At 37.9% G+C, this 24,131-nt stretch overlaps 1 protein-coding gene across 12 annotated transcripts in view; it reads left to right on the forward strand.

Moving 5' to 3' along the window:
• FHIP1A (FHF complex subunit HOOK interacting protein 1A) overlaps positions 1–24,131 on the forward strand; it is an 81,115-nt gene that overhangs the window by 48,881 nt on the left and 8,103 nt on the right. For all 12 annotated transcript variants that reach the window (XM_048303310.1, XM_048303314.1, XM_048303318.1 and 9 more), the window contains 6 exons: positions 4,632–4,790; positions 6,924–7,010; positions 17,340–17,507; positions 19,646–19,725; positions 21,162–21,349; positions 21,852–22,892. In XM_048303310.1, the coding sequence (XP_048159267.1) occupies positions 4,632–4,790; positions 6,924–7,010; positions 17,340–17,507; positions 19,646–19,725; positions 21,162–21,349; positions 21,852–22,892 (1,723 nt within the window). The remainder of the gene's footprint in view (positions 1–4,631; positions 4,791–6,923; positions 7,011–17,339; positions 17,508–19,645; positions 19,726–21,161; positions 21,350–21,851; positions 22,893–24,131) is intronic.

The following is a 24,131-nucleotide window of genomic DNA, read 5'->3' on the forward strand; positions in this document are numbered from 1 at the left end:
CTGTCATTTTTGGTAAAGAAGTGTTGTAACACATTTGTTTCTGCTAACAGCTATTTCACAAATGGTGATGCTGTTTGAAGCATCCCTAATGCCGGACACAGTCTTGCTTCTTGTTTCCATACCAGTGTCTTGTGCTTTTGGGCCAGTGATTTTGCAGTCACACAGTGAATTGGATCAGGAAACTGATGGAAGTTATTGCAGAACTTAGTGGGAGGGAAATCTGTTCTGTGTCACTGTGAGGCCCCTTTGAGATGCTGGGGCTGAAGGAAGTGAGAAAGGGGATTGAGGTGTCCTGAGGTGCTTGTTCCTGGTGGCAGCACAAGCTTAAGCTGGCTGTGCTTCCCACACCGACATCAGTTCAACAGTTCAAAAAACAAGTGTGAGAATAGTGAGAGTGTTATAGAAGTGTAATAATGTTTGCAACATAAAAGGGAGATTTTCTCATTAAAAAATTGGATTTTTCTATTGCTGACTCAGGGTAACCACCATCTTGCTATGTTGTTCTATGTTATAAAACTTGGTAACACTGTTGCATTGTTACACCTGGCAAATTGATCTTGCTACATGAATAGAAAACCTTTACTTACCTTGCTCTTAAGTAAGTAATCTGATTGAGCTAGCAAAGCCGTCCTACTGCAGTTTTAAAGCTAAAGCAGACTGGAATAACAACACCTGCTTCTTCAGGTCTTATCACAGTCTGAGATCTGCAATGGATGTGTTCAAACCCAAATATCATTCTGTACAAAAGTTGCTCTTTTGGGTCAGTTTTTGGATGGATTCTTCTATATTCTGCATGGCTTGCAATTTAATTTAAAAATGCCAGAAAAATGAAGTGAAGGACAGTCTTACATAGCTACTAAAGCAGAGAGCTGTAGAAGAGAGAACTCTAGAATCCCTGCCACTGCTTGACAGCTGCTCCAGCCTTAGGTTTCCATTTATTCTGAGATTGCTTTGAGCAGTAGGGCAGGCTAGGTGAGACCTACAAATTCCAAAACAAAACTTATAAATGGTTTCTTTTGTCAGTTGTAAATATTGCAGCAATTTGAGACTCCAGTTGACCTTGTTTAATAGATACTGCCAAAGAATATGATATTGATTCTCAAACTGTCCCCAAGACAGACACCATTACTGGATCCATGCTATAACTTCCATAATTACATTTTCCAATTCATAAAAAATGAAAAAAAGAACCAGCTTTATTACACTGAAGATTAAAGCCAGCTTTCAACAGCAGGGAGCCATGATTGACAATCATTCCAATTAGGAAGGCTTGTTGTCAAAATGTGCTAAAATCAGACTTTTCTGAACAGTAATGAGGTTGGCCTAAGTCTATAATAAGACTTTAATGTAATGTCATAGATTTAGCTTATTAGCACGATATCATTTTTTTGAATTTAAGTTGTGATGAGCTGAAAACCAGATTTTGTTCTGATGGAGGATTTTGTAGGTGTCAGTGACATTGCTGTATGTCACTGAAATCAGTGCAAATGTTGCCTCAGGTACTCTGCAAAACAGTTAATGCAGTCCTGTGTTGATAGCAAAGACATTTGGGTGGCACTGTGTTGATGTTATCTCTGTTTCTGGGGGCAGGTTGGCATGTAGGGTTTTCTTTACCATGCCTTGTTGCATAATATAGGCATCCCCTGGGATGGGGTCTGGCCATAAATCTCTGCTGCCTTATGTACCCAGATCAGTGTTAGATCTGTGCCAAAGCGAACCTGAAGGTTTTCATGGTACTGTTATTTGACATGACTTTGGTTAAGAGCTTTTTAAAACCTGGATTGTCCGTAGATCCACACTATTCAAAACTGTAGGTGCAAAAACTATAAAGAAGGAAGGAGACAGGTTGCAGTGGGATACATCACTAACAAATGTTTTTAACATGGAATGTGTGAGCAAACTGTTGGGTAAAGTTTTCTGATTTTACACCAAATAATTATCATGTTTTGACCTGGAAGTTTTCTGGACATGACTGAAGATATTATCTATTCAGTATTATAATAATAAAAAAAAAAAACGTTTCCAAAGAATTTTGAGCAGGATAATCACTGAAAGTCCCTCACAAAACTTTGTAAATACCTTGCAGCTTAGGAAAGCAACTATTAAAGCAGGAGGAGGGACGGCTCTGTAGTGCCCTTGAAAAGTTGAGGCTGTATATAGAAAAACTATGGATGTGGGAGGAAAGAGAATTATTAAAAGGAAATAATTGTCCAGGTAGCAACTGACTATGCATTAACAACACATTATGATCACATTAATGTGTCTGGGATTACAAATCGTGTAGTCAGTGTCTTCTGTGAGTCAAGAGAAAGTGAATAGATCAAGGAAACTGGTTTGTAGAGAGACTCATGACTCAATGGTAAGAAAGAAACTGCTGGAGATGATTGTAAAAGTAGGGCATGTAGGGCTGAGATGACAAATGTTGGAAGTATTTTAAAAGGACACTGCTTTGCATAAAACAAAAAATAAAACAGTCTTGCACATCTTTCAGGATGTGAATGCATTCATTTCCTTCCCTTCTAGATTATTTTTTTTCATTAATGTTTCATTACCAGCAGAACAGAATTTTAATCAGTAATTTCAAATGGTAACCCTACTTACACCATATACTTCTGTGAACATTTTAAAATATTTTTTATCTAAAGAGATGAAATTGCTTCCAGCGGCTTCTCTCTCAAGTGCTTAAGAAACATAATTTTATAGAGCCATTTGTGTTGTACTTCATAGCAAAAATAAGAGTTTCCTAAACCTTACAGGTTTTAGCAGCTACATCTATCACTTTTTCCTTCAGTAAGTCTGAAAAACGAAAGAATTCACGACATTGACGGATTGTGCATTCACTGCTCCTTTTAGTGGAGACCAGTATGTCTTGTTCAAGGTCAGCTTCTTGCGCTTAAGGGCTAATACCCATATGAAAGAGAAACGTGGATGGGACACAGCTTTGAGAATCAGATTGTGTACTGAGAAGGTGCATTTGTGTTTATGAATAGCAATTAAATTTTAAGCCAACAATGGAAGATCAAGTGTGCATTAATTAAAAGTTCATGAGACAAATGAATCTCAAATTCTCTCATTGTCTGAAGCCTGGGTTTGTGAGAGTAAATGCTTGTGTGGGTTAGGTCTAGGTAGTTCTAGAAGAGCTTTTTTTCTGAGCTCTTCTACTGTGAGAAAGAAAAAACCCCAAAGAGATTCTGGTTACAGAAGAATGGGATTGTAAAAATAATGCTTTACTCAATAGTTTTAGCTTCTTAATGTATGTCCAGCTTTGTCCTTTATCTATCTGCGTATATAGAACTGTGTATATGTCACTGTACTAAAGCAGTGAGTTTCCACAGTATTCTTCCCTCCCCTTTAATATTTGACTTCCTTACCTGTGACAGAATAAATCCATCTTCAAAATTATGGGAATTAGGAATAACAAGTATTCAGAAAGACACCCTTTGTCTGACTGTATGGATTAACAGTTACAATTGCTTGTGCATGTGTATGATCAAAACCTGATCACCTCGTGTGAGCCCTTGGTCTTTGATCTGGACATTGTCAGCTGTTTGTTTTCTAGTGTTTTCTACTACACAAGAGCTGTATTTCATCTGAGCTTAGACAGTCTAGCTCTGTAGATGCGAAGTAGCCGTTTGTAAGAGGAAATATTCTTAGAAGAGTCTGTTGAATGAAAATTAAAAAGATTTCCATCAGGCCAAATTGTAATGTTCCCATTAAAATGAGAATCATCTTAAAAAATTATCGTGAAGTTGTATGAAATCATCTCAGAAGGATGAGTCCTGATTAATATTTAGAAAGTTTCCAGCTTCAAATAACTTTAATAATTAACAGCTGCATGTGAAAATACCATACTCCAGATGCATTCAGCAAAATCTAAGAACTTTTCTGGAAGTATGCTTTTTAAATTGTAACTAGAAATGCTCTCTTGTTGTTAAGTGATACATTCTATGTAAATCACCTGTAAGGCTTACTATTACTGGAAACATTGTTTAAATAATAACCAATTTCAGACTTTTTAACTTTTTTTGCTTCCCTCTTCCAAATAAATAAGAAAGGAAAAAGAGAAATTCTGAACAGTTAAATTTAAGTGGATTCAGCTGACTTGAAGCGCCTGGCAGTTGAAGTCAGCATGTATCTGTGATCTAAGTGGGGCTGAACTTCATTTTTGTTGATGGGGCACTTTCCCCCTCCATTTCTGATGTTTCATGTTTCCGAGTGAAATGACTTCATACATGTGTGAGCAGTAACATTTGAATCACCAACAAAAGACAAGCTGTAGATATATGGTACCGGTGGCTGTTTTTAAAAGGGACTGAAGGAAAGTGCAAAGTAAGCTTAGAAAAATTTAAAAAGAAATAACTTTGGATTAAAATAAAAAGAAGACAAGACAACCTGATTTTCTCCATCACTTTCTCCTAAATACCAGATCTTGGAAGAAACATATTATATGGAAGGCTCTTTAAAATATTTATGTCTTTGTGCCACAGGACTTTTTTGAAAGGAAATTAAATTAATCTTAACACTCTATTATGTTACTAAAACTAATAGGAGAAACCATTTATGGTACTGCCATTCAAGCAGATGGACAGGTGGAAAGCTAACTTATTTCCTCTTCTGTTTCTGAAATGAAGGTGCTGGCAACAGGACTAAGTGGCCTCTATTCATCTTTGCCTACAAAGCTGGAAGAAAAAGGAGAAGAGTGGCACTGTCTGATGAAAGACGACTGGCTTTTGTCACCAGCCCTTGTACAATTCATGAATTCCCTTGAATTTTGCAATGCTGTGATACAGGTAATTGAACTGAGTTAGCCTATTCTTTAGAAGTAGTGGTGAGTTATATCTCCTGCAGAAGTTTGTTAGTTACAGAGTTTATTTACTTTTAATAATGGCATGAACTATTAGACTAAAACAACCTGCTTGTAAAATGAATGCCTTGTGCTGTCTCTCCTGGTTATAAGGATTAACTAATATACTTGTGGTTTTCAGGTGCCACATGTTTCAAATGAGAGCTTCGTATTATCTTATGTAATGGGGAGGATTTTCTGTAAAAAGAAAAGAAATGTTTATTGCATTTTAATACCGCTGTTGATCCTAGAAGTAAATTGAATGCCTTTACATGTGGGAAAATGTAGGGTTTATATCTGTGTTTGTTCAAGCTCTCATAATGGTGTGCAAAAGAAAATAGTGAAAATAGTCCGTTTTTCCTGTTGGTGAATACAACATAAAGAAAGCCTTCCAAGCAGAATTATTTAGGTCTTCTCCTAGAAATATAAATTCATTTTAGATTGGCCTGTTTTGAATCTATTTTGTCCTTCCAGGGTTTTTTTTTCAGTGCTTTGCTCCCTTACTGTTTTTTCCAATTTAAATGTTAAATGAAATTTTTGTCTTTACATACTGTTTTTAAGGCTTGAATACTCTATAGAACCCAAATCCAGTATTTCATTAAAACATGATAAAAATTCTGCAGATACTGGGGATTTGTGTTATTTGAAGAAATGTGCTGGGTAGAATTGAAAATTTAGTCACATTTTCTGTTAAATAAAAGATATGTTTCAATTCAATGTGTGCAAAGTACAGTAAAGGAACTGATTGACTATTAAAGCATTGAACAAGCAAAAATAATAGTAGCTGTCATTGTTCAAATGCACTATACAAGGTTTTTAGCATGCATGTTTAAACATGAAGAGGAGACAATATTCATTTTGGTGTCTAACCAGTTATTCTACAGATCTGCAGGAGATCATAATTGATACCTTCATTTAAAAAAAAAATTATATAAAGGGCACTGCAGAAAAATTAAAGAATGAATTATTCTAAAACCCCTGTTCGAATAGATGCAAAATGGTTGAGGATTTCAGCTGAAATGCAGAATGAGCAGTTTCTGACTGCTGCTTGATTGTGTCTGTATAGTCTTCAGCTGACTTGAAAGCTCAGTTACTGTAGGAATTTTTGCTCTGTGCATGGACTGGTCTGTGTTGACCCAAAAACTTTGGCCAGAGATTAAAAAGGAACTGTGTAGCCAAGACTTCTTGCCATTTACTACTTTTTCCCTGGACCACAGCATAGGAAGGGCCACCTTTTTTCTTCCTCTTACCAAATTAAGGGTTACAAGTTAGAGGAAGTCTGGTAAGAATTGCAGGTGGGAGACTCTATTTGAGGCCACGAGTAGGCTGTGACACTCCAGTCTCATTGAGCTTCAAACATAATATGTTGGCTTTGAAAGCTTCTGAATGGGATTCTATTTTGCTTTTATATACATGTTTTTACTGCAAAGACAAAATGAATGCTTCATTATAAAAGTAAATTTTTTGGCTTCTAGTAGCAGTTTGGGGGTTTTTGTTTAGTTGGTTGTTTTTTTTAAAGCTCTCAACCATCCCATTGAGTGAATTATGCAAGTTTTGTTGTAATTTCTGTTTGTTTTACAGTGGCTGGGAGAAGGGCATGTGAACAGTATGTTCTTACCGCATAGCTTGAGTGCTTTGGTTTACCTACTCTTGAAATAAAGGAAAGCAGCTGCTCTGCTTTTCTTTAATGTAGGAGGACAAGTTAACAATGGCAAATCCACCTTCAAGTGACCCTGACAAGGTTGCGGGAGCTAAATGTAGAATTTCAGCTCTTGCTTTGATACATGGCTATACGCACTTCTCTGTCCATCCATTCATCTTTGTCAGCATGCAGGAAGATTGAAAAGCCGTGTCTCTAAGTTTGGCAGACTTACTGTAATTAAACATGGTGTGTGTATTTCTCTGTAGAAGGAACAGTCGTTAAGAACCTGAATCATATCAAATGCTGGTGAGAAGGACAAACGAATGTGTCTTATTAAATGGGAAAGGGTTTTGGTAGTGAATAATAGCATTCTGTGCCCTGTCTTGTTTTAAATCTCACTGGAACTGTTCTGTGTCTTTCTCTCCTCCACCTTCTTAGGTGGCACATCCCTTGATACGTAACCAGCTTGTGAATTACATTTACAATGGATTTTTGGTGCCAGTAATGGCTCCTGCGCTCCATAAGGTCAGTGACGTTTGCAAGCATGGCACAAAATAATAACGGGCAAAAGTATTATGGAAGATCTCTGTGTAAGGATACTATCAAATGTACTGTCAGACTTCCATGCAATTCAGTAAGTTTCTAGACTAACTTTCCATTTTTTCATTCTATATACTTTCTTAAGCAACATACAGGTATTTCTGAAAACATTTAAAATTCTTAAGTGTAATGAAGAACCAAAATATTTGCGTTGTTCCAGACTCACATATCGTCCAAAAAGCAGTGACGTTTTAGACATTTTATCATGGCAGACATGTTTCCATGAGCATTTTTTTCCTAAATGAATATTTTTCTAAAGGAAGATGCCCACAAGGAAAATATTTAGTCAAGAAATATTATGCTAGTCTTAGCAAAGGTGTTATTGTTTTGTAGTTCCTTACCATATTTGGTAGAGCTATTTTCCTAAAGTAGAGTTTGGTATCAGTTTTATAATATATTAGTGTGCAGTTTATGTTATTTTGAATAAAAAAAATTGAATTTTTCTTTGAAGTTTAGGGTGTATCCTTTGAAAAATATGTCACCAATGTTAGTGAATTATTTATTTACTTTTTTTTTTTTTGGTTAGGCTACAAGAAACTACATTTCCAGCTGTTGCAGAATATGTCACTTATGTCAGTTTCCCATCCCTGAAACAAGGCCAGGTTGGATGGGACTTTGAGCAACCTGGTGTAGTGGAAAGTGTCCCTGCCATTGGGAGGGAAGTTGGAAATAGACGGTCTTTAAGGTCCCTTCCAACCAGGTCATTGTATGGTTCTGTGGTTCTATGAATTAAAAGCCTTCATTGCCCTGTGAAAGAACACCTCTTTTGAGGAGAAAATGTAGGAACTGCTGAGGGTAAAAATTCACAAAGACCTTCCAGAAGAGAACTAATAAATTCTGTTTGTAAGATCTCCTAATTTTCACTAAGCCTACCAAGCAGAAAACATTGCAGCTGTTCCATTTTCTGAGAGGACAGGGAAACACCATACCCTGCTTCCTTGTTCACAACTTGTTTTGGTAGCACACAAAATTGTTCATGGTAAATAGTCACCAAGAAAGTCATAAGCAATGTAAAGTCTTTTTTAATGATTTGGCAGACCTCAAACACTTGGGAATTGGGTGAGAGTTGAAGTAAAATTTGGCTGTGATCCAGATCAAGGCTGTAGTCTGTCCTGAGGTAGTTCACCTCCTTACCTGGTAGTAATTTTTTCTATTTCTGTATCTGGACTTAATCCCTTAGCAAGACTGGGAATTAGAAGTGAAAAGCCTAACTGGTTTTAGGTCAAGGTTATGGACAAGGGAGATATTAGAATGGATTCTAGTCTTAGTGAGTACTATTTTATCTCTGAAGTATTCAAGACTAATCTTAGATTGTTTTGAATACTACCATGCTTCTGAAAGCCATTCTAATTGGTCAGTAAATCTGCTAACCTGATATTGGGTTGATTACTTCCCTGTTGATGTTACTTAATTTAAAGATTGCTGTTCTGATTCCCTTTTTCCTTTGATGAAAATTCTGTTTATATACTCTGAAATTGGGTGACATCATATTTCTCTTGAAAATGGGGATGTTAGCTGCTACCATAGGTGACTTTCAAAGCCTAGATCATTCTCAAACCCTCATATTCTGTTTGGTGCCTTGTTCTTCCAGTAATAAACTTTTCCTTGATTAGCATTAAAATTGGCTTCTTCCTCATTAAAAATTAACTTCTTGTGTATAAACTTCAAATGCTTTTACTGGAGAAGATGGATTGCACCATCTAGTGGATCTGATACAAGGCTCTCACATCTGTGAGACCAAAACTTCATAGCAAAAGGAATTACGTAAGTTGAGGCACATTTGTCCTCTTCAGTCTTTCTGTCCTGTACTTCATGTTAATTTAACAAAAAATAAATATTTTACCTTCTTGCTTTTGGGACAGATGTCTGTGCACTCTGATAATTATGCTGCAACAGCTCTTTTATACGTTAAAATAATTTCTAATTGCCATTGAAAACATTAATGCTATGTGGAGGAGTGGGCTTTGAAAACTGTATCTCCCATTTGAGGACTTAATGTTGTAATTAGCCTTGAGGTTAATAAAAAATTGGAAAGGGCCAAAATGAGAGGCCAGACATATAATGTTTTTAAAACAGAAGTTCTTTCATTTAACACAATACTAAATGGATTTTGATTTTTTCTTTTAAACTCACTTAAGTAGGTTTGGTGTCATAAAGTCTACTTGTGGCTGAAGATTTTAGTTTTAATTCAGTCATTGAGTTTGGATTATTCTGATTCATTCTGGCTTGAGTTCAAATACAGTGTGTAATGGAGTATGGTATAAATACCTAATTAGGAAGACAGATCAGTGAAAGGTTAAGGGGTGGTAAGAAGAGATGATGATGATTACTGGTACATCTTCCTAAGGTGTTTCTGTACATCTTATTTCTAGAATTTAACTGGTGTGGAACAGCTACTTCTGATAATTCTTGGTGATAGGGTGGGAAACAAGGGAAGGAAGGAAAGAAGAAAGTGAGTAAGGATGGAAGTCAGTCTAGACCTCGTGGGGCATACAGGTCTTAACATCCCATATTCAATCTGGCACTCATGCTTCAATCTTAATGTAAAAATTGGACAGGAGATGAGCTTCTGGCTCTGCTCTTGAATGGCTTGGGTAGCCAGACTACTACAAACCTGGTCTTTCTGTACTAAATTCTAGTTTTTCTTCAAGAAGTATGTTCTGAGGAAAAAAATTGCTTTGCAGTAAGACACAGACTCACATTAATTGTTTTTGCAAAGACAGTCCCATTCAAGAATGGGATTGGACTAGGTATCTCCAGAAGTTCCTTCCAACCCTAGCTATTCTGTGATTCTGTGATTGAATACTGTGACATTTTTAATCTATTTTGTCACCAGCTCCCCATCCCCATTCAGCAGTGAGCATGCATTTTTCATGATCTTTCTTTTACTGTTGAAGCTCTTCTTCAGCTCCAATTGGGCTTTGGCTTTCCTAATCCGTTCTCTGCATACTCAGGCACTTTTTCCATATTCCTCTTGGGTCACCTTCCCGTGCTCCCATCTCTTCATGTTTTGGACTTTTTAGGAGCTCCTAATTCATCCACACAGACCTCTTATCTCCTTTCCCTGATTTCCTTTTCTTTTCCCAACTTAAAACATCTGACTATCAAACAAGACTTTTGGTAAAAGTAGCATAAAAATTTCGGTAAGTAGAATTTCATTAAAAATAGTTCAGAGTTTCAGTATGTGGTTCAAAACTTTGAGATATACTTATGTGTGATCTTGAAATGTTTGTAACATTTATGGAACCATGTAGTAAGCTCTGCTTTTTAAAAATTTTTGCAGATTGTCTCCCTATAAATACTTGCTATGTACACAGTTCACTGTGTGAATGAAACAGTACAGGACTGTTGAGGATGGGGATGTGTTTCTATGAAAAAGTCAGGGGGTGGGGAGACCAATATATTTTTCTTGATGTGATATTTTTTGGTTTTATCTCGGGAAACTAGTATGGAGTTGATAATAAGAGTTCTGTAGTTCAGGTTTTTTTCAGTTAAGGAAGTTTCAAATGGATTGGGCAAGCTAACTAGCTTGAAATAACCTGTTTTTCACAGTGAGCTCTGCGAAGGTTATTTATGTAGCAGATTAACTGTGATGTGCTTAAATCACCCAAACATTCTGAAGCTTATGACTCCCTAACTTCATTTCTCAAAGATAAGTATCCTAAATATAGCATGTTCTTGTAGCCTAATTTATACCTTGTCTGTCCTAGTCTTGTCACTTTGTGTGGGTTATCCCACCTACACGCATAATGAGCGATTGACAAGTATGTTCCTATCTCCAAAGCTGCACATTGCTGAATGGGTAGTCAGAGCCCAGATTTGTATTATGTAGCTGGAGATATGCATTAACTAGCTGTGCTGGAGAGCCCTGCCTTGTCCTTTGTTTGTCTGGATGTTACTGTACTTTTTACAGAAGAGTTACCTCCCTTACTTCTGACATACAAGTTGCTTGAGACATCAAAAAAAGTGATTCAATGAAATTGTTTATGGAGGGGGGAGGAAGGCATGTCTTTGTGCAAGGTCACAAATTCATTTGAAAACAGAGGGTGTAAAATGGTTTGTCTGTAAAGATACAGAACTAAAGAAAATGTTAATTTGGTAGGTTTTCTCCATTATTAAAATTTTTGCCCTGTCTTTTATTCTTTCTGATGTAAGTGTTTGGCATTTAGGAAAATTAAGACTATCTGACAGAAACTGTTCTTAAAGTAAGACTGGTAACTTTTGATGGCACATCAGTTACAACTTGAAATTATGCATCTCTGTATATTCTTCCCTATATTTTGATACTTAGGAAGAAAATATTTGTGAGAAGGTATAACTCTGTTCAGAGAATGGTACCATTAAATTCTGTGACATATTTCCTTGGCTATTTCCTGCTGCACTTTCAAAACTAACATTGAGCTCTGTCAATAAAATACAAGGTCTTCTGGGGCCAGATTATACACGGGTCTAAGTAATCGAATAAAGCTAATTTTCTCCTCAGTTGAAATCTAACTGAAATCCCAGAGTGAATCCAGAATAACCCTATTGAAGTAATTTTTACTGATTCTGCTAGAGGCTCTATTGCCTTATTTTGGTCTTTATATATTTGTTAGTAGACAGTGTTTATTTACCTTATTCTTTTAGGTGGCTACAGCAATTCTGTAGAAATAGAAGTGAAATCCTTTTCAGAAGGTCTTGAATATGTATATATTTTGCAGTCAAGCCCATGTACTAGATAATTAGGAGCCACACTTTGGTATTTGTAAATATGTTTTCTTTGATACAATTCAGATTGGTTATATACGTCCTTCCACTGTCAAGGCATGTGATTTCATTTTAGTTTGGCATTCAGAGAATTTGGTTGACAAAGGCAGCTATTCAGAACATCTTGAATGTTTATGTAATTTGTGGCACTTCAATTTATTGAAGAAAGCACTCAAATTTGACAAATTATATGATAAAAGCAAATTTTTAATGTCAGCATTTACTGCTCTACTACATGGCATTTAATTGCTAACTATGATCTAATTATTTTTATACTTGGAAGGCTTGTTTCAGTCTGAATAGGCTTGGTTTAGTCTGAATAATGGAAAATTATACCATCTTTTTAGTGTAAAACATTGCTGTTGGCCAAGTGAACAGAATTGCTCAGTAGAGGTGCTGGCATGTCCTGTCAAATAAGCTCTGTCAAATGGACCTCAAGTCAACTGCACACATAACCCATCCAAACAAAAGCCTCTGACATAGTGTGCTACTGTGATAATTCAATAACATTTGCTTGATGATTACACAGCTCAGCTAGGGGGAAATGACCTGTAAATTACACTGTACAGATTAGAAGGAGCATCTTTATAAATATCCTACAAGACTGTCAGTTCCCATTTAGGATAATGCCATCCTTCACCTTACTGAAAAGTGTTTGGACAGCTGCTGTAAAAACGTGTAAACCAAGTGTTGCTGCAAAACTTTGAATAGTCTTGTGCTTTGCAGAAGCCCATTAATAGCTACAAAATTTAATTTTACCAGCTGTGGTGTGGATATATGTAAAATGCCTTTCACCTCTTGCTTCAGACATACAGTTCAATTGAATTTTAACCTGGTGTAAACTGAGGCAGTTTATAAACATAAGCTGAAGGAAGCTGAAACAGCTTGGGTTTTCTGGTTCCCCAAGTGGGCAAATGTCCTCTGTCCCTGGTCCTGCTTGTCCCTCTCTTTTGCCAGGACAGCTGTTCATACTTGAAATTAATTGAGGTTAAAACTCACCTTTACTTCTGGATAGTTTTAATCTGAATCAATTCCCTGATCCAATTCATTGTGCACCAAAGTGAGGCATGAACCCTTCTGCCTGTATAAGCAGGGGGAAAGAAGTTGAAAATTAACGGAAGAGACTGGAAATGGTTGGATTTCTTTTATCAGTGAGGTGAACTTATTCAGGTTAAAACTGCTTGTAGATGGATCTAGAGGATAAATTCAAGTAAGAACATTTGTGGTCTTTTTGTGGGCAATATGAAGTCCTTGTAAGAAGGGGTATGTGATGGAAAGGAGGAATCATGTAGGCAAATTCCTGTAAGTGGGCGTGAAGCTGTAAATTAGAAAATATATTATGTGATTCCCAAGGGAAAATGGCCAGTAGTAAAGAATCCATGCAATTGGTCTAACACAGTGAGTGTAATATATTAAACTGAACTCACAATGACAGTAATTTCTAGCTCTTTGCTATTACTCAGCAGAGTAACTTGTGAAAGCTGGATCTCTTTACAGTGTTCTCCCTCACCATCTAATCACTCATCAGAGGAGGCGAGAAAAGATTTCCTAAAAATTATTACGTAATTATAGAAGGGTATTACATGGCTAAAAGTGGCCTTCTCTTTTCAATGATCTCCAGTCAAGTATCTGTCTGGCTATGAAGACTCTCAGCTAGTCCTTTTCATTGCAGTTTATGTCTCAAAAGAGATCTGTAACAGCTGATTTTGTATAGAAAAACGTGGATGAGGCTTTTTTAATGGTATTTTTAGATAGACACTTCATATGCTTACTGAAAAAGGAATCCAGCAACTTCTAATTGTTAAATTTTTGGATAGTCAGAAATGGTAGAGTAGTGATCTGATTATTGCAATCGATGTGAATTTTTTTTTTTTAAATTTTATTTTTAATCCTATAATTTTATTTTAACAGCAGAGATAACTCTGGTCTCTGCCATTAGCAGAAAGATTCTAATGCAAGGGATGCTACTGATGGGTTTCTATTTTTGCTGTTGGGGAAGTGGTGGATTTTAGTATTGCTGAAATATCTTTATCAAAAAGGTATTATCATAACATAGCTTGAAATTTAATTACTTAACAAAGGGCTTTTCTAGAAAACTACCATGTCTTGATTTTATTAGTCTCCCTTTGTTTTGGTATTTTTCTTGACATCTGAATTATCAAAGGTGAAGAATTTTTAAATTAAATATCAGATTTGTTTAAGTTTTGGCTTACTATTTATCATCTTTTCAAAGATGTTCAATTCTGAGGGCTAGTAGCTGAAAGCTTACTTGGACAAATGATACTGTAATCAATGTTTACAATAACAGATTTTGTAAAACTGCCTCAGGATTTGACTGTAGTGGACATACTTGACATGGGTAGTACCTGTTTAGTTCTCTGGGAGCATTTGTTCTTTTGTTGTTTATCTGAGTACTGATTTGAATTTATTAGAAATGATTTCCCTCTTCCCCCAAATCTGTCTCACGAGACATTTGTTTAAGAGGAGACAGCCAGCAGGTAGTCTGAATGAAGCTTAATAGCATGGCTTTGGTATCATAGAAAACAGAGATCTTCAATAATAACTGCACAAATTGAACCAGTCTCACTTTCAACACTCCATGTTTTATGTATGATGCAGTCTGTAGAGAAGGTATGCAGAGTTAAAAGGATTTTTGCCAGGGTTGGGTTTAACCTCATCTTACTGATTTCTCCAGCGTCCTTCTCTAGTTAATTGCAAAAAGAGTCAGTTCTCCAGAGGTTCAATCAGAGCAGACTAATGTATCCCACAGAGTAAAAAGAAGATGAGCCTCGTGGAGTTCAAATTGGCTTTCTTGAATACTTCTCTAGGTGCCTTGAATCTTCAGAAGTTACGCTCACCATCAGATATGCTAAAAGGGAGAAGTAAACCCAGAATGCAAGGTGGCAAAATAAGATCTAATTGTAAAAGCACAGACATCTGCTTGCCAGGTTAATCGATCTTTTTCCTAAGCTGCATACCTGGCATTTAAGTGCCCCAAAGCAATATTTTTGTTTGATTTGCCCTGGCAAGGAAGCAGAAGGTTGGTCTCCTTGCTGGTTTATAGGGACAAGTTGCACACAAAGGCACGCTGAGAGAGCACTAGAACTTCTAGAACACTATAGCATTGAAGTTGCTTGTGCAACTTTAACTTGCCTGCTTTGAGTGTTGCACAGTGACCCTGCAAAATAGATCCTAGCTTCATTTATTGAGGAAATTTGAAGGAGTGTTGTGGATAAGGCAATGCATTTTCACTGAAAATTGAAAAAGATTCTGACAAATCCATTTAAATCTTGACAAAACTTAATCATCTTGTCTCTTTCTTGGAAAACGGTTACTCAGATGCACCAACTTTTTTCCCAAGAAGGAATAAAAATTAAGCATAATGTGATACCCTTCACAAAACCCCTCATTTCAAAAAAAACTAAGATTTAACAAGATTTTAAGTAACTCATTTGTGACCTGTTAGGGCTTCATTAATCATTGGTTGGTTCTTCTAGCTCTGCTTAGTGGTATCAGTGAAATGTTGGCTATTAAACATGATTTTGTTTTTGTCTAGTGCCCAAGCTGTTAGGAGCACTGAACATGCTCTCAAAACGTAACATTTCTTTTCTAAACTGCTCTCCAGCTGGCTTTCTTCTGCTCCTGCTCTTCATTTCATTCATGATACGCAATTTAAAAAGCGTGTGGGTTTCTCTCACTGATAGAAATGTAGGATGAGTTGCCCAAAGAGTGTGGGTTTTAGAAAAGGGTCACTGCCCTTGTGGATCTGCTGGCTTTTCTTGCTTTCATGTACAGCTGCAGTATTTGATACAAGTACATTCTGTCAGCAAACTTGGGTGAAACTTGCAGCCAAGAATGTGCTTACTTTACCCCATAAAGGATGAAGAAGTGACGTGAAGACATAACGATGTATTACTTCTGTCTGGCCTTTCCTTGGCAGAGAGTTTAAACTTGTCCATGAACTGTATGATGTCATAATGATGTCACATGATGGATTTCGTGGGCTTTGCTTTTTACCACTCACTGCTATAAAAAAAAGGGAAAATAAAAAAAAAAAAGGCAAAAAAAGGCAAAAAAAGAAAAGCCAGCTCTTAGGACAACAGACACTAACTTTCACCAGAAAGCTATTCCTTTTTACACCACAAGTCCCCAAACCTATTGCAAGAAAAGAAAATTTTCTGATTGGAGCTGGGCTGCTTCTGTTTCCTGATGAAAAATTTGACTGTTGCTACTTCACTGGTGCTTTGTTTCTAATGCTAAAATGAGCTAGTATCCCACTGTATTAATGATGGTGTAGCTGAGTATTAGAATAAAGCCTCAGACTGAGAGTGATTCAATGACCTTAGCTTTAGACCTTCTCTCTCCATAAGGTCTGCAGGCTGCATACCCCATTCCTATGTTCTGTGTAACCACCCAGAAGCAGCTTGTGATCTTAAATGCTTTAAAGAGAATGTTTGCATCATGACATTGCTGTGTACATGGCTAACATGCAGCATAATGGAACAGGGATTTTAATATTTACAGCATGTTACGTAAATGTTGCCCTTCTGAGTATTTTCTAAATCCTCTTAGGTCTTAAGTGACAGCATTGATTTTTTTTTTTTTTTTTTAATAAAATCAGTCTTTTCATTTATCCAGCTAAGTTTGGTAAACAAAAGATGTTTAATACTTCCTTTCATATAGACAGATTCTTGTATTTAAGGGTTTATCTTCGTGCACCTAAGCTTATTAGATTCCTGGGTAACTATTTGAAAAATGCTGACTTTGCAAGAGCAGTGCATGGTGCAGAGGTGGGCTTTGGAATCTTCTGTGCTTTGCCAGTGTGTTCTGTGAATAGATAATCTCCAAGGGATTGCAATAAGCAGAGCAGCGTGGGTTATGGTATGCAAATGTCACGTGGATCATGAATTCTGTTTTGATCTACTAATAGTCAGTAGTGAAGATTCTGGGTTGGGCTTTATGTGTGAATATATTTGTACATATACACCTCTTAAAAATTGAGTAAAATGAGAAATTCTGCTGTGGCAAATTAAAAAGAAGGAAAATTATGACAGAATTCTGGACATCTATGGGAATTTTCTCTTTAAAGCTTCATGACCACAACTTTGTAATGTGCTTTGATTCTGCTCTGACATTTATTTTTAATTAAGTGGTAGATGCAGACATTCACAACATCTGAAAATGCTTATAAGGGACAAAAGAAGCATGATGCAAAGGAGGACATGGGCAGAAAGGTGGTGGGGATCTTCTAGCATGATTTGGTCTTTGATTTTCACTGTGAGATCTGGGGCGTCGCTTAGAGGGAGGATGTTTTTTCCTGGGGTTGCAAGACAGGTAAGAAATGGGTTCAAAATGCTAGAGAGGCAAATTCAGCAGTGAAGACTCAATGTTTTTGTGGCAGCATTATGGATGGAGAGCTTTGCCAGATACACAGTCACAGAGGATGGATGGATGGATGGATATTTTGTGTGTGCAGTGTGTTTGCATTTCCATTACTTTTGCTTACAGGTGACTGTGGAGGAAGTGATGACTACTACTGCATACCTGGATCTCTTCTTGCGCAGCGTTTCGGAACCAGCCCTTCTCAAGATTTTCCTCCGCTTTATTTTGCTGCACCGACATGAGAATGTGCATATCCTGGATTCACTTACCAGCAGGATCAACACACCATTCCGGGTAAGACAAGCAGAAAGGAAGTTCAGGTACTCAGCACAGATGTAGGTTCAATAGTTAAATGGGAGGTTTCATATATTACAGTTGGGTACTTGTTTAACTAGGAATTTTATCCCCTTCACCCAATGGTGTGACTTCTCCATCCTTATAATTTTTTGTGTGTGTGTTATGACATTTAGCAACCACTATACAAAGCTGATAAACCTGTGAGGTGGTTTCACACATTTAGGAAATTGATAGAGGTAATGAGAGCCTCTGGAAGTCTGAATCCTGTTAGAAGATAACAGGTAAATTTGGAAGCACTTTCATTCTGAACAGTGCTGGATTAATAGTATCATAGATAACTCTCCCTAGGACTTATAAATATACTTGCGGTGAGGAGTGTTTTTGATCTTTGGAGTTTTGCCAAGCAACAAGCATTTTCCAATAGTCCATCTGGGGAAACAATGGGAGCCCCTCTAAGGATGTCTCCAAATGGATCCCAGTTGTTAATCCTGATTTCACTGATTTATTTCTCAGGAATCTATAGTCTGTATTACTGTAGCATGCTTGCTTACCTATGATGTTGCTTGCTTTATTTGATTAAAAGAACACACTTCCTTGCTCGAATGATGAGGCTGCTGCTTCCTTCTCTTTGCCTTCACTCCCTCATGCAGTAGGGTTTATCCCAGATTTGTGCTGAGCCCCTTCTCAGCCTAGGCTCAGTCCACCACAGTGGCTGGAGAGCTGCCTGCCAGGGACAGTTGGATCTTCTGGATGAGAAAATGAGTACTTGTTGCACTGGACTACCCTTCTGAGCCTTGGCTGGCAGCCTTGGCTGACTCTTCGGTGATGCACAGCTTCATGGCTGAAATTAACAATACTGTTTTAGTGCAAGTGAATGCTTAGAATGTGCAGTAATGTTTTAGAGAAGCCAGAACACCAGGATATGCATTAGGTTTGTGTATTAGGGACAGTAGCTTCATCTGAAAATTGTTTTGAAATGTAAGTGCATGCAAATATCGATACATGCTGCTGTTAGTGCATCTCTAAGATGGATTAACTCTGAAAACTGAAAGTTCTGTCAACAAAAATGCAAATGCTGTTGTCTCTGCTAATCATTAATTACTGTTCCATAGGCAAACGAGATGGGAATTGTAAAGAATTCTGCAGCCCTGAGCAACTCAGGATCTCAGCCAAAATGGTTCTGTGATGCTAAAGGAGTTTTCTGCAGTATAGCTCAGCCAAGTGCGAACATAGCACAAAATCTGTGTACATTACTATTGATGAAAATACTGATTAATAATTCACAGAGTTAAACTTATTTACAGACAGGTGCCCAAAAGGACTTGTAGAAATACTATCCTTTTTGTTTCTTGAGTGTATTTTAAATCTTATCTTTTTTTCACAATATAAAAATAGACTTAGATTTATTTGTTCAGAAGATTGTGGATTTGCAAATGGTTGCAAAGACTAATGATTACTGTTTTCTTGTAAACTGAAATTTCTTAAATACAGGATAATTTGAGGCAGCAGCAGGTGTTTTTGAACTTCCATGGCATGAAGAAAAGTTATGCTTGACTCCCTGTAAATTTCACTGAGGAAAAGAGATTTCCTGTTTTTCTCCTATGTCCCTTCCCCAGTTGAAATACACCTTTCATGCAAGAATCTGACTTCTTCCAAAGTTGTTGTGAAGCTCTTCAACCATTCAGCTTCTTAAAGTGCAGAACACTAGTCATTCCTTAACCTTAAAGCAACAGAAACCTGAGGTGATTTATGGCTTTTCTTTCAGAAAAGACCTTTAGTTGGTTCAAATTCTGTGTCAGAGGTAAAAACTAAAACATTATATTGGAAGTTAAAAAGTTCAGTTCATGCTAAATCAAATTAATAAATTTGAATAATATTTAATACTGCTTTTTTTAAATAGCTTATTTGAAGGAAAATTCTGGATTGTGTTTTGTTAAAATATAACATATTACGTGTATAGCTCTAGACAACTTGAAAAAAGGATCTCATGGGGTGCTGACGAAATGAAATATCATTCTAAGAGTGTCTTATAAATCATAATGTTCTGGCAGAGCCATTTTGTAATGTAGGATGCAGGGAAGATTGGAAAGATAGAATTTCTAGATCAAAATCTGACAATGTTTATCATTTTCCAGCTCTGTGTGGTCTCCTTGGCATTGTTCAGAACACTTATTGGCTTGCATTGTGAAGATGTGATGTTACAGCTAGTTTTAAGGTAAAGCCCAAACTCCTTTTCCCATTCTTCATCCTAATTCTGGGACGTATGGTCTCTCTCTGTGGATGCAGAGCTGGGTGGGAGTTCTCCAAGGGAGCAGAAATCCAAGTAACTACAGAGAGAAAAGTATTTACGGTCCTCACAAAAGTCTACCAGACCTGACAAAGTTTGATTTACATCCTGAGATCTCCAGAGCAAGAGATTTTTCTTGTGATTTATTTCTATAAAAGTGAGAGAAGCTAAGAATATATTTATCACCTCCAAACTCCTTATTCCCTGCTTCTAAATGCAAAATTTTTCTCTCCAGCATGTTTTCTCTAGTGTATTATGCACTGTGATACAGACCTATATACTATTTGCAGCTTCCACCCTTCTTGTTGTTTTCCACCTCTTTGATTCCTCTCTCAAAGAGAATACTTCAGGTTCCTGAACTGTTTTAGGTAGATTGTTAAGTGATATACTAAATGCAGTGATTATTTTTGTTTTAACTTGTGATTCTGTACATTGCTTCAAAATACTTATAATTTGGGTGTGTTTATTAGATGAGAACTGGTTATTTATTTGGAAATATTGGCGTAACTGACTTGGGCGTTTAGCATTGAAGATCACATGAATGTTCCAGATACTGTCTGTCCCTCTACACACAGGCACTAAGGTGAAATTCCCTATAGACCTGGCAGTTGTGCCTGGGAATACGGCTAGGATCTCTGTGAACACTAGTACATCACTGCTCTAGCATTAGAGTGCTGGGGATGCTCTTTTTGTTTATTTAGGGAATCCTTTAGAATTTATTTGCATTTTAAATGGCAAATCATTTGTCCAGTTAACACTGGGGCTCTTACAAAAGTGCTTTTAAAAAGTAAAACAAAAGTGCTCTGAAGAAGTTCAACACGAGACTGTGCTTTCTCTGTTCCTTAGCCTCCTCTAGCTTCTTCTCTCCTCTGCCTAAGAGCTTAGTCTTGATCTACTGCAGGAAAACACTTGGATGACCTTCCCTCCTTTTTTTTCTGGCTGCTTGCATGACAAACTGCCTCTCTCTGGATTTCCCAGGAAAACAAATAAACTGAGGATTCTGAGAAGGAATGCATTCATAGTTGGACCAAACCGTTCTGCTGGCCTTTGGCATCTGCCCATGCCACACTCCCTCCATACCTTCTTAAAAAAGCTCTGCTCTGACCTGCAAAGGATTCCCTGTTCTGATGCAACTGGTTTCCTATCTCTACTTGTCTTGACAGCTCCTCATCAAACCAAGCATCACAATATAAAGAGTCATGGTTTCATGCTCTTGAGAGGTTTAGAAAATGGATCACTGTAAATATTATTATTGCTGTTTCTTTCATTTGAGAAAGCAGGAAGGTGGGAAGGGAATTTTGTATGTTGTTGCTTTCTCTAACATGAAAGGACGATCAGTAATGCTGTGGGCACTGCTGTTTCAGGTATCTGATCCCATGCAACCACATGATGCTGAGCCAGCGACACGCTGTGAAAGAGAGAGACTGTTACTCTGTATCTGCTGCAAAACTGCTGGCCCTGACACCTCTCTGCTGCTCCACTGGAATCACTCTGACACTTGAAAGCCAAGGAAAAGATTATATTCTCTGGACAAAACCAGCACAAACTAAAGGTAATTGGTGCTCAGGGGAAGACCAAATCATTAACTGAGTTTGATCTGGTAGCACCCTGTCGAAGGAATGGGGAAAGAGTAGGAGGGGAAGGAAACGTGGTGGGCAACAACAAACTGGGCAAACCTGGACTAGAAAGTTTAATTCCTTCCATATATCCAGGTCTGTCGAAACCTTATTTTAACAGCTATCCAGCTTGAATATACGTTCATGAAAATAGTGTACAGGTGCATGGCCGCAGCTCTGGCTGCTTCAGAGTGGTTTTCTGCTGCTTCATTGAGGTTTGAATGCAGGCTGCTCTCTAAGAAATCTTGAGTTACAGCTCTGTCTTTGCAATAGGAAGAAATTGTGTGTTTATGAGCAAATCTCAATCATTATGCTTTGGTCTTCTTGCCTTATTGGATGGTTAGGGTTAAAGACTCTACCTGCACTGTTTTAGTGTATTACTTGCTGGAGAAAATTTGATACAATGCTCATGATATGAGTCATCTTCTTTACTTCCAGATCCTGGTAGGCGCTCTTCTGAATCTGCTTGCATTGTGGAATATGGAAGGTCTGTGGACATCAGCTACTTGCAGTACCTGGGGGAAGCTCAAGAAGCCATCATCCAGTGCTTGAAAGATTGTAAGGTTTGGTCTGCCTTGTATGATGGAGTAAATCCTGATCCAGACACCTTTATCCAGACGCTTGCAGAGGAGAACAGTACAGATGTGGAACACCCCATGTTTCGGCTCCAGCAACGGACACCTAGCACATGTAGCTCTGCTCAAGCAACTCCATTCAGTGAGAAGATGCAGCTGGATCTAGAATGGGATGATAGCTATGACACAGGGATTTCTCCTGGGTCTAATGTGAGCTCACCACAGACGTATGATGATCTGGGAAGCATAGAAATGCAGCCACCTGCAGAGCCACCAAAACACATTCAAGAAATGAAAAAAAATGCCATTATGCTCATCAAAGGCTCTTACATAGAGGAGTCAGACTTTCAGGATGATGTTATGGTTTACAGGTTATGTGCCCAGAAGGATACTCAAGATGATGACAGCTCCAAGGAGAAAGCTTTAAATGTAGCCAGAGAACGCAAGGTCCAGAGCCAGACAGTAGTCAATGGGTCTCTTGCAAAGACCCAGCTGGAAATGGACTTGGATGAGCACAGTAAGAGAAATTCAAGCTCAACTAAAGGTGTAATGAGAGAACAAATAAACCAGAAAATGACTGAGATTGATCCACAGCCAGACTTAGAGTTGAAGACTTCTTCTCAGGAGGCAGATTGTAACTTAAGTGTAAAACTGCTGAGCACAGATGGTGAGGATTTCATTGCACAGTATGACAGAATTATTAAGGAACTGGATCCAAACAGTACAAGCTTGGAGGAGCAGAAGTTGGATACTCCTGACCCTGTCTCTCCAGCAGAAGAAGAGGAGGACTTTGAGAATTTCTCAGCAGATACCCCTTCTGCAGAGAGTATATCATCTCCCTTTGGACCAAAGGAGGATGTCTCTCCAAAGCACTCTCCAAGGAGCCAGAGTGCTCCATTTACAGGTGGAATGTCCTGTTAATTACATACATAACAAATATAGGAAGGCATGGGGATTAAAGGTGGCCAAATGAGATCACACTGTGTGGCACACAACACAAGCATAGACCAAGGAAGAGTCCTGGCACTAAACAGGGTATAGCCCGAATAGCTGAAACCACTCCAAGCAGAGTGAGAGATCCAGTGTGAAAATACAGCAGAGTCATCAGTGTTTCAGGGGTTTATTTCTGGCTGCTTTTTCTTGGTAATTGTTTAAAACATTGAGCTGGGGTTAAGTTGTTTGTATGTGAGAGTTCTGTCACTCCAGAGGAAGCTTTTGCAGTTGAAAGGTGTTCAGAGTAGCTGTTTTGATATACAGAGCCCAGGTAAATAATTTGTTTTTCTGGTGACTTTGATGGGATGAATGCAGCATCACAGTGCCATTTTTCCTCTCTTTGCTATTCCACATCGTAGCACGAGGTGTCAGCACTGGTGCCATGTCTGTACGTGCCTGTCTCCATGCTCTGCCCTGGCATCCTGTTCTCCAGTGTCAGGTCTGCCCTCGTTGTTGGCATGCTTTTCTGTCTAGTGCCAGGCAGCAATTTAAGATTGGTCTCTGCTGACTGTCCAGACTATTCAGGAATGACATTACTACTGGAGGTCAGAGTGGGCTTTTGATCTGTATTTGTACAGCTCCTTGCACTGCAGGCTCCTGGTCTTTAATTAGGTCTCCTAGATACCGGAGTAATGCAAATAATAAAAAATAGTCATGTACTAGGTTTCCTCACCCAACACAAAACCTCTGTAAGATGGCTTCTTGTTCATTTGGAGGGGGAAAACGTGTGTGTTCATTGAAAAGCAGCCCTAGGTCAGCTGTGGCCGAAATACTTGGCACTGTTCCTTAATTGAAAAATTCACTCTGTTTTTCAACTAATTTTCTATTTTTGCTGTGGTGGCAATTACCTTGTACCAGAAGCTAATTGCATCCCCATTTCTGTTTCCCATTATTTGCTGTCAAATGTAGCTCAAAAATGTTCTCTCTGGCTCTCGTTCTTCATCTGGTCCCTCTCTCCATTTGTTCTTTTTCAAAAACCCATCCCTCGCCCAAACCCACAAAAACCCCAAAACTGAGGAAAATTAAGACAAAAAGCTAAACACAATAAACCTTGATGTTTGCTACCCATCTACAGTACCCATCTAGACTCCTTACCTTGCTTTAATGGAGATCTTAGTGATTGCATGTAAGGAAGTACTCATAACAACAC

This window comes from Corvus hawaiiensis, chromosome 5 (assembly GCF_020740725.1).
Source record: "Corvus hawaiiensis isolate bCorHaw1 chromosome 5, bCorHaw1.pri.cur, whole genome shotgun sequence".
In the NCBI taxonomy this organism is placed as follows: domain Eukaryota; kingdom Metazoa; phylum Chordata; class Aves; order Passeriformes; family Corvidae; genus Corvus; species Corvus hawaiiensis.